A 9,832-nucleotide genomic window follows, 5' to 3' on the forward strand; every position below is an offset into this window, starting at 1 on the left:
CTCTATATACTATTCTTTTAATTTTCCTGAATTTTAACAATTAGAAAACGTTTCTTCTCTCCCAAATGAAGAGTTATTTAAACCTACCTCTTCTTTCAGTGTTTATGTTATTTTTGGTTTTTCTGTTACCTTTGTTCTTATAAATGTACGCATTTTCTAGTTCTGTCAGTTTGGGTCATTACCCAACTGCTTGCTCCTCCTCTTTTCCTTCTCTGTTCGATTTACTCATTTCATACTTTATTGACCTTATTAAACACACTTATATTCTGTTTTTGTAAATATAAGAATGAAATCTTTTATACTTTCCTGAAGATGATTTTTGATTCATTGCAGAGCCAAGTGATAGTCCCAGGAAATCTGGGGAGATTTCCTTCTTTTTGGGTCTAGTAGCACAACCCAAGGGCTACTCAGAGGAGAACATTTCTTGCATTAAGGTCAAGGATTTTCTGTTTGTTCATCCATAGATTAAACTCAAGATTTTTTGTTTTTTTTTATAAATAGGGTGACTAGAAGAGAAACCATATATCAAACCTTCAGTTAATCTCCCAGTTTTCAGCCCATTCCTGCCTGTTAGGCTGCAGTTGGTACCCTCTCCCCGGCTGCCTGTCTGCGTGTCTGGGCTGTAGCTTCTTCCATTCCGCCCTGCGCCTCCGTCTGCTCTCAGTGTTCTGAAAATTTGTGTTTATCTCCTGTCCTCTGGTTCTCTCACAACCACCCTTCTTTTGTTGGTCTGGATTTATTCATTTTTATGCTTTTTTTTCCCTAATGGATTTTTTGTTTTGTTCTTTTTTGAGAGCAAGTATATGCTCAGTCTGCCATCTTAAGATGGAAACCCTTACCTATGCCTTTTAAACTGTTGGTGGTGTCATCAGGGAATTATTGTAGCAAAGTAAGTTTCTTTTCTAATAACTTTATATTAAAATTGAAAGTTTTAAATGGAAGAGAGCAATATTAAACTAAATTTTATAAGGTCATGTTAACTGTGTAAGTAATTTATAAGGCATTAACCATGATTCTGTTTTTCAGAAACAGTGGGAGCCCAAAGTACATGAGATGTCTCCAGAGGCTCATCTAACTCTTTCTTGACATAATTAATACATATATGAAAATGGCACTAAATAACCATCTGTTTTAATCTGTATAAAATGTAAATCAGTTTGACACTGCAATTTTGGTAGGTGTGCTAATTTCTGCCCATGGCAGTTTAAAACATCAAAAACTGAATTCTGGACAGATTCAAGCCTTGATACACTGTGGGGTTTTTTTCTTATTCTTTCATTTTTTTTGGTCCTGATTTTTTCCCCATTGTGATGTTTAGTAACGTAGAATTTAAAATGTAGTTTTAAATAAAGTTTGGACTTATCTGTAAACTTATCTTTTTTGAAAATTACGTTGAATTCTATACAGCAAGTCATTGTTTTATATAATTAGGCTGTTCAGAGAAGAGCAACCATCAAGAGTTAGAGAAATATACTATTTATTATAAAGCCCGGCCTTCAGGCCAGGCTTCCAAATAATGCCAGTGTTGCTGCTATTGAGTCTAATATTCTTTTAGATACCTGCAAGTCTTATTCCTTTGCAAGAATAGGGCAGGTTATAAAGGTATCCAGGATTTCTGAGAAGTTATTATAGAATATAAATATTCTATTCAAATTGGATAATAAGTTTAGAATACTTGTCCTTAGTACCTAGAATTTACATAATTATCTATTAGATAAATATTTTCTAGGATTTCTATTCATATCTGTGTTGCCTCAGTTTAAATGTTAAAAGAGAGAACATTTTCTATAACTAGTTTCCGCTTTAACAAGGAAAGTAACATTGTGATTACTTTTAAAAGGAAAACCAAGCTCTTTAAAGTAGGGATTAATAGAACTAAATTTACGAACCAGAGCACTAAGGTTCTGTTTGCTTTTGGACAACCTTGCTTTCTGAGACGATAATTTAGGCCAAAACGTAGCAGTTGTCTCTGTGTGTAGTGAGAGAGAAGCAGGTTTGCAGATGAAGTACTGTATGGAGTAATGGGAATCTACGTGACCTCTTTATCACTAAGCAAATCAGCTTTTCAAAGGAGGGGTACTTTTAGATCCCATCTTGCCGTATACTGAGTTAAAGGCTTCACGAAGCCAGTTAACAGGTCAACTTTACAGATTGTTCCTTGAATAAAATACGAAGCATTATTCCAAATTAGTCTTTTAAATTTGTCAACAGTTTACTGAAATACCCCATGAAAAAAGAATTTGATTGGTATTCCTTTGAAATTCTTGCCTGATACCTCAGTGTAAAACTATAATGTCCAGTCAGGGAATATTAAGTGAGGATTTCCCTCTGAGGACACTGACTATATTGTTCTGTAATTTAAATTATGTGAAACATACATCTCCAACTTTATTAAACTTACTCAGAACACTGTCATTCCAGAAGCAGGAATTATTCATTTGGCTTGACTTCAAGGAAATTGAAGCATAGTAGGTATACATATATATTATATGTATACTTAAGTTCTATATTTGTTTTCTAGACTCTATACAGAAACTTCATTTTGATACACTCAAGCCAAGCCTTACACATTAAATATTAAGACTGTCTCTCTCTCTGCATGCAAATTAAAGATGGATACAGTGGAATCATTGTACTTACATCTTAAGTTATCATAGTATCTGTGAACCTTATCAAATTTGCTTATTTGACTTACAGCTGTTGTAATCTGGTCTTTTGTTTTCTATTATAGTAGATAATTTAGTTTTAAGTGCTTGAGAGCAGATAACTTGCTTAATATGTTTTTCCCTGGTAACTGTTGCTAAAGGGTTAGGCATTCAATATGTAGTTTGTCTTAATTTTTAAGTTAAAAATTTGGTTAGAGGTAAAAGAGGAAGAAAAGGTCAAAATAAGTGAGAGAGAAACCTAGGCAAGTTAAAATAATGCCTACAAGATTGAGCTCACCAGACTGTGCAGCAGGTACTCTTTGTATATTTAACATTCACTTTGGGTAAATGCTTTTTCACTGTTAATAAATGTGTATCCTGCATACAACCCTGAATTGCATTTTCATTTAAATTAACATACTCATTTATGCTTTAGAATTTATTCCAGAATTTTGGCTTATTTGATGATTTTAAGTGTGTTTAAAAAAAAAAACTCAATACAAACTATTATATATAAAATAGAAAACAATAGGGTCCTACTGTATAGCACAGGAAACTATTCAGTATCCCCTAATAAACTATAATGGGAAAGAATGTGAAAAAGAATATGTGTATATATATATAATTGAATCACTTTGGTGTATGTATACCACACACTAATACTACATTGTAAATCAACTATGCTTCAATTAAAAGAAAAAAAAAAGAAAGATAATGACATATCAAACAGCCAGAGATTTATTAAAGTAGAAACATTTTTCTTACAGTGCATCTGTGCTCTTTTATTTTTTAGTTACATCTGTCTTACATAGTGTGTACAGAAAATTCTCATGTTTACTCAAAATTAGATTGGTATATTTCTTGTTCAACTTTCTTTAATATAAAAAACTCATTTTTAAAAAGCTGTCAAAGAAATAATTGGCTCTGAGTTTCACTTGTTTCACTGTACAAATACAGTTGCCCAGTTGCCTTGCCTGGAGGAACCAGCATTTCTTGTTCTTTCTGCACAACTCACTTTTTAATGTTCACTGTCTTTACATGTCTAGTTTTTTCCTCGTATTAACTAGTCTCTCTGGCTGACCCACTTTCCATTAAAGGAAAAAGGAACACAGGAAAATTCTATGCCTACAAATGACTGATTCATATATGAACAGAGTTTTAATTATCTTATGAGTTCATTTCATCTGCCCAGACTCATATCCACAACAGAATATCCTTCAGGCCAGCAGTTTATAGAAAGCTATTGATTTATTTTGAAAACTAATCACAGCATGTTTCAGTATAACAGAGTTCTGTTCTCTTGCATACTTAATATTATTATTTCTTGCATTATGACTTTTCCTATGTGTTTTATCCCCAGTATACATGTCTGGCAAATCACATGTAATTAACTTACTATAAATAGTATAGTTATAAATATTAAGAATATTAATTAGAAATCTTCACCTTTAATGAGCTGAATATCCCAGAGTATAGCTGCATGTTTAAGGCCATTTTGTTAATCAAATGATATCATGAAAAGACTGAAAATTATAAAGTGCTATACCAGCCCACAGTGGTAGCATTCAGCATTGGCGTTAAACCTCACTCTCTGTTAGGCTGTGTCCATATATATACATTTCAGGTGTTTTTCCATTTTCATTGCCCTTTCACCTGTTGTCTCACAGTTGATATTCAGTTTATCTTCCTAGAAGAGTATACGTGTAGCCATAGCTTACTCTGACAGATGAAGTAGTGCTTGTGGAAATGCTTTGATGTCAGGTATCATGTACATATTCATGTTGGAGAAAAGAGAGATCCAAAAAAAAAGGGGTAAGATTCTCCTCAAGCTTAAACAGCTCAATAGTGAGGTTTTTGCTTCCTTTTCGGTGTGCTAACTGACATTATTTAAAATCTATTTCCAAAACAAGAGTTTTTAAAACTACTTACCAGAACCTTTTCTGACATGTTCTGGTTATATACTCAAGTAATTTTCCCTCTTTTGGTAAAGAGGCAAAGTCTAAAGAGCTTTCCTTATAATGGATTTTAGATGTTGCGGTTTCCCACAGTGTCACTTTCACCAAGTTATCTTCCTTCTGCTACTTCATTTTATTTACTCTTCTTTTATTCCCTTACTCTTACCATCCCCAAATCACCCACAGTGTTTAAGACACAGGAAGAGTATTGGAGTTTGTACTACAAAATTAGTATTTCAGATAGCTTTTTGGTTTTTGTGTTTGTTCTTTACTCAAGTGTAGTGAATTTACAGTATTAGCTTCAAGTGTGCAACATGGTGATTCATTGTTTTTGTAGATCATACTCCATTTAATATTTTTTTTTTACTGGATCTCTGCCCTGTGCTGTGCAATATGTTCTTGCAGCTTATTTATTTTATACATAGTAGTTTGTGCCTCTTTATTCCCTACCCTTGGCTTGCATCTCTCCCTTTCCTTCTCCTCCTGGTAACCACTGGTTTGTTCTCTATGAGTCTGTTTCTATTTTGTTATACTCATTTCTTGTATATTTTAGATTTTACATATAACTGGTAAGATACAGTATTTGTCTTTCTCTGACTTATTTACTAGGCGTAATATACTCTAGGTTCATCTGTGTTGTTGCAAATGGCAAAATTTCATTCTTTTTCATGGCTGTGTGTAATACTCCATCGTGTGTATGTGGGCATGTGTGTACCGCATTTTCTTTACCCCTTCATCTATTGATGAGCATCTGGGTTGGTTCCGTATCTTGTCAATTGTAAATAATGCTGCAGTGAACACTGATGTGCGTGTGTCTTTTCAAATTAGTGTTTTTGTTTTCTTTGGGTATGTACCCAGAAATGAAATTGTTGGTTCATATGGCAGTTCTGTTCTTAGGTTTTTGAAAAATTTCCATACCATTTTCCATAGTGGCTGCAAATGTGCATTCCCACCAACGGTGTACACGGTGTTCTCTCCACATCATCAACAACACTTATTTGTTGTTCTTTTTGATACTAGACATTCTGACAGGTGTGAGGTGACACCTCGTTGTGGTTTAGATTTGCATTTCCCTGATGGTTAATGATGTTGAGCATCTTTTCATGTGCCTCCTGGCCATCTGTCTGTCTTTGGAAAAATGTTTATTCAGATTATCTGCCTATTTTTTAATTGGGTTGTTTGTTTTTCTGTGTTGAGTTGTATGAGTTCATTGTATGTTTTGGATACTAACCCTTTATCAGATAAATCTTTTGCAAGTATCATCTCCCATTCAGCAGGCGGCCTTTTCCCTTTGTCTATAGTTTCCTTTGCTGTGCAGAAACTTTTTAGTTTGATGTGGTTCCATTTGTTTATTTCTGCTTTTGTTTCCCTTGCTTGAGGAAACATATCTAAAAAAAATTTTGAATGGACTGATATCAAAGAGTATACTACCTGCTTTCTATGAGTTTTATGGTTTGTGGTCTTACATTTAGGTCCATTTTGAGTTTATTTTTGTATATTGTGTAAGAAAATGTTCTAATTTCATTCTTTTATATGTAGCTTTCCGGTTTTCCCAGCACCAGTTATTGAAGAGACTGCCCTTTCCCCATTATGTATTCTTGTCTCCTTTGTCATAGATTAATTGGCCATAAGTGTGTGGGTTTATTTCTGGACTCTCTTGACTGGATTATTATGGTTGTTTCTCAGTGGGCCCTACCCCTTCCTTGGCTTTCTGTAACCTAGTCTCATTACAATAGCAAGAGTGGTTCTGTTCAGATGTTAGTAGCTTTTTCTATTTCATTTCAAATAAGCGCAAAACAGTCTTTCCAAGGCCCTACAGGATGAGTTCTCAACCTCTACCTGACTTCTCAGTTTCCCCATTATTCACTCAACTTGAGTCACAGACTTTTTGCAGTTTCTCAAACATGTGCTCCAGGGCCCATTCCACTCCTGGCCCTTTGCATCTGCTGTTCTCTCAACCTAGAATGCTTTTCTCAGCAATTTTAATGGCACACATTTAGTGAGATCTGTGTGTATCCAACTTAAACAGATGACTCTCATTCCCTTGCCACTTTTTTTTTTTTTGGTCTATTATTTAGCAACTAACACTTTTTTACTTACTTATTTTCTGTTTCCTTTTTACCCTGTAATTAAAGGGAAAGGGCAGGAGTTTTTCTCTGCTTCGTCTATTGCAGAATAACTGAATTTTAGAGCAGATCTTGGCTTATAGAAAGTGTTTACTGCCTATGAATAAATGATTAAATTCTGTTAGTGTTTCAAAGAGAGGTTCAACTTGTTACATTTTACTAAGTAGGATTGGCTATCTCATTTAATTACGACAGATTCTTTTCTACTTCAACAGTTTTGAAAAGAACAGTATAATAGTCCTATAATAGTGTATTTCAGACAGAAAAGTTCCAGCTGAGGAAAATACAAATATATTCCTAACTATTATTTTTCAAATTTGCTAATAGGTAAGTCATATGCCTTGATTGATACGATTAAAATGAATATAGAATTATTTAAAATGAAGTGAATTCAGTGATAGGACAGTAGATTTTAAACCAGTCATTGGAAAGCCATTCAAAAAACCAGGTTTTTATTCAGATTTAAGAATATCTACTAAGGGTTTCTGGGAAGGGACCGAGAGACACAGTCATCCCCCCACCCTCAACCGGTTTTCCTACTAAATGACCCATTTGGTACCATCTGTAAATTTGGCAATATGCACCAAGGTTTTTTCATATTTATTTATATCCTTTGACAGAGCAATTCAGTTTCTAAAAGTGTATCCTAAAGATAAGTTGTAAGAATTCTTTTTATATTCTCAGTTCTGTTCAGTCACTTGGTTGTATCCGACTCTTTGCGACCCCATGAACCACAGCACACCAGGCTTCCCTGTCCGTCACCAACTCCCAGAGTTTACCCAAACTCATGTCCATCGAGTCCGTGATGCCATCCAGCCATCTCATCCTCGGCCGTCCCCTTCTCCTCCTGCCCCCAATCCCTCCCAGCATCAGAGTCTTTTCCAATGAGTCAACTCTTTACATGAGGTGGCCAAAGTACTGGAGTTTCAGCTTTAGCATCATTCCTTCCAAAGAAATCCCAGGGCTGATCTCCTTCAGAATGGACTGGTTGGATCTCCTTGCAGTCCAAGAGACTCTCAAGAGTCTACTCCAACACCACAGTTCAAAAGCATCAATAATTCTTTGGCGCTTAGCTTTCTTCACAGTCCAACTCTCACATCCATCCATGACCACTGGAAAAACCAAAGCCTTGACTAAGATGGACCTTTGTTGGCAAAGTAATGTCTCTGCTTTTTAATATGCTTCCTAGGTTGGCCATAACTTTCCTTCCAAGGAAAAATTCTAGATAATAGCCAGTCCTTTGTCTTATATATTTAAATTATTTCCTCCAAGTCGGTGGCTTGTAATTATGATTTTTTTCTTTTTAAATGTTTGGTACTTTGTATCCTAAGGAATATTTATTTGCCTGTGCCAGAGTCATTGAGATTTTTTTCCTACTTCTAAAGGTTTTATAGTTTTAGCTTTTACATGTAGGTGTATTGTCCATTTTGAGTAATTTTTTATATTATGTGAGGTAAGGATCAGATTTATTTTTCTCCCATATAAAGATAAATGGGAGCAAACACCATTTGTTGACAAGACTGTCCCTCTCTATTATAAACTATCTTGTCACCTTTATGGAAATCAGTTGGCCATGTGTGGATCTGTGTGTGGAATCTCTGTCCCACTCATATCTAGTCTTACTAGACATATCCATGTCACTATTGTAGTTTTTTAGAAAGTTTTAAAAGTAGGCAACGTAAGTCTTCTAAGTCTTCTCTTTTTCTCAAGAACTTTTGGCTATTCTGTGTCTGTAATCTTGCATTTCCAATTGTGGAACTGTCTTAGTTTTCATTAAAAACATGCCAGGATTTTAATTGGAATTGCACTGAATAAATAAATCAATTTGAGAAAGTAAGAATGTAAACGATACTATTTTCCAGTCCATGAACACTAGCTTTCCAGTCGTTTGGGTTGTCTTTTGGCTCCATACAGAAATTTAGTTTGATTGTGTTTGTCAACTTCGATAACATGCACTACTTATGTAATAACTCAGCTGACCTATTATTTGCTGGACTTTGGCTACTCAGAGAATTCTGGCATTGCTGATTTCAGGGTCACCAGTTTGTGAAAAGGGAAGTGGTTAGGTAGACTTTTGAAAGAAACTTTTTCAAGAACAGAGGTAATTATTGTTTCATTACCATGACAGTTTACTGATTGGTGGCTAAATTGTGGGAAACAAGAACAACTTAATGTTAACTCTTCTTCAAAGCAAATGAATTCCATTCTGTCTACCTCTTTATAAATAGAAGGCCAAACATCCCAAGAAAGACTTATTGTGGATCCAAGATGTGGGAAGAAAAAAGGACAGGGCCAACCTTATCAATAGTTTCTAACCTTAAAGGCAAACGGAACCTTGCTTGCCTTGTCATCTTCTGTTATTGCCGAGAGTGGCCAAGTAGGCAGAGGAGGAGCGGTAGTGTGTGGGCCTCTCGCGTCTCTAGTAATATGCTGGTCATATAGGAGGTCGGAGAACAGGACAATGCAATCACACTACTAAACCACAAACATCTTGTACAGTTTCTCAGCAAAAACAAGGCCATTTCCTACTTGGTATTTTGCAGAGTTCATTTCTTCATGTTTGTTTTTTTGGGGGGGTGGGGTGGAGTACCGTGGGGAGTATAGTTATATATATTTATTTTGCACCACCTCTCTTTGACATTGTGTATGTTGACAGCAAGGTTTAAAGGAGACATCAGTGATTGGTCAGGCCCTCTGAAGGCCATTTCTGCTGAGTAAGGATTTTTTTATATGGAAACCACCACAAATTCAGCAAAGCATCAGATCCATCAAGGAAAATTATATAGATAAGTTTGGGTAGAGGAGATTAATTTGAAGTCTTTTTGTTCTTGTATACAATTACTGATGGTGTTTAGTATTACAGTGGATGCCAACACATCTGACTAGTTGTTTTTCACTGATATGTTTTAAAATCTACATTTGTCACTGCAAAATGTTATGCCAAGTTTATTTCCCTGCCCTTATCATTACCCTTTCCTCACACTTTAACTACAATTCAAAGGAAAGGATGGAGAAAGCATATGTGTGTATACTGTTCAAAACAACATGTATACTTCACTGTTACAAAAACTTTTTTAATCGAAATATTCATTTACAATATTGTGTT

General features: G+C 35.1%; 1 protein-coding gene across 18 annotated transcripts in view; it reads left to right on the forward strand.

Moving 5' to 3' along the window:
* The window catches only part of PCM1 (pericentriolar material 1), a 77,432-nt gene extending 74,351 nt beyond the window's left edge, over window positions 1-3,081 (forward strand). For all 18 annotated transcript variants that reach the window (XM_068970230.1, XM_068970225.1, XM_068970224.1 and 15 more), the window contains one exon: window positions 1,027-3,081. In XM_068970230.1, the coding sequence (XP_068826331.1) occupies window positions 1,027-1,052 (26 nt within the window). In that variant the 3' untranslated portion in view covers window positions 1,053-3,081. The remainder of the gene's footprint in view (window positions 1-1,026) is intronic.
* Window positions 3,082-9,832: the final 6,751 nt, after the last annotated feature.

Source organism: Capricornis sumatraensis, chromosome 4 (assembly GCF_032405125.1).
Source record: "Capricornis sumatraensis isolate serow.1 chromosome 4, serow.2, whole genome shotgun sequence".
NCBI classification, from domain to species: Eukaryota; Metazoa; Chordata; class Mammalia; order Artiodactyla; family Bovidae; genus Capricornis; species Capricornis sumatraensis.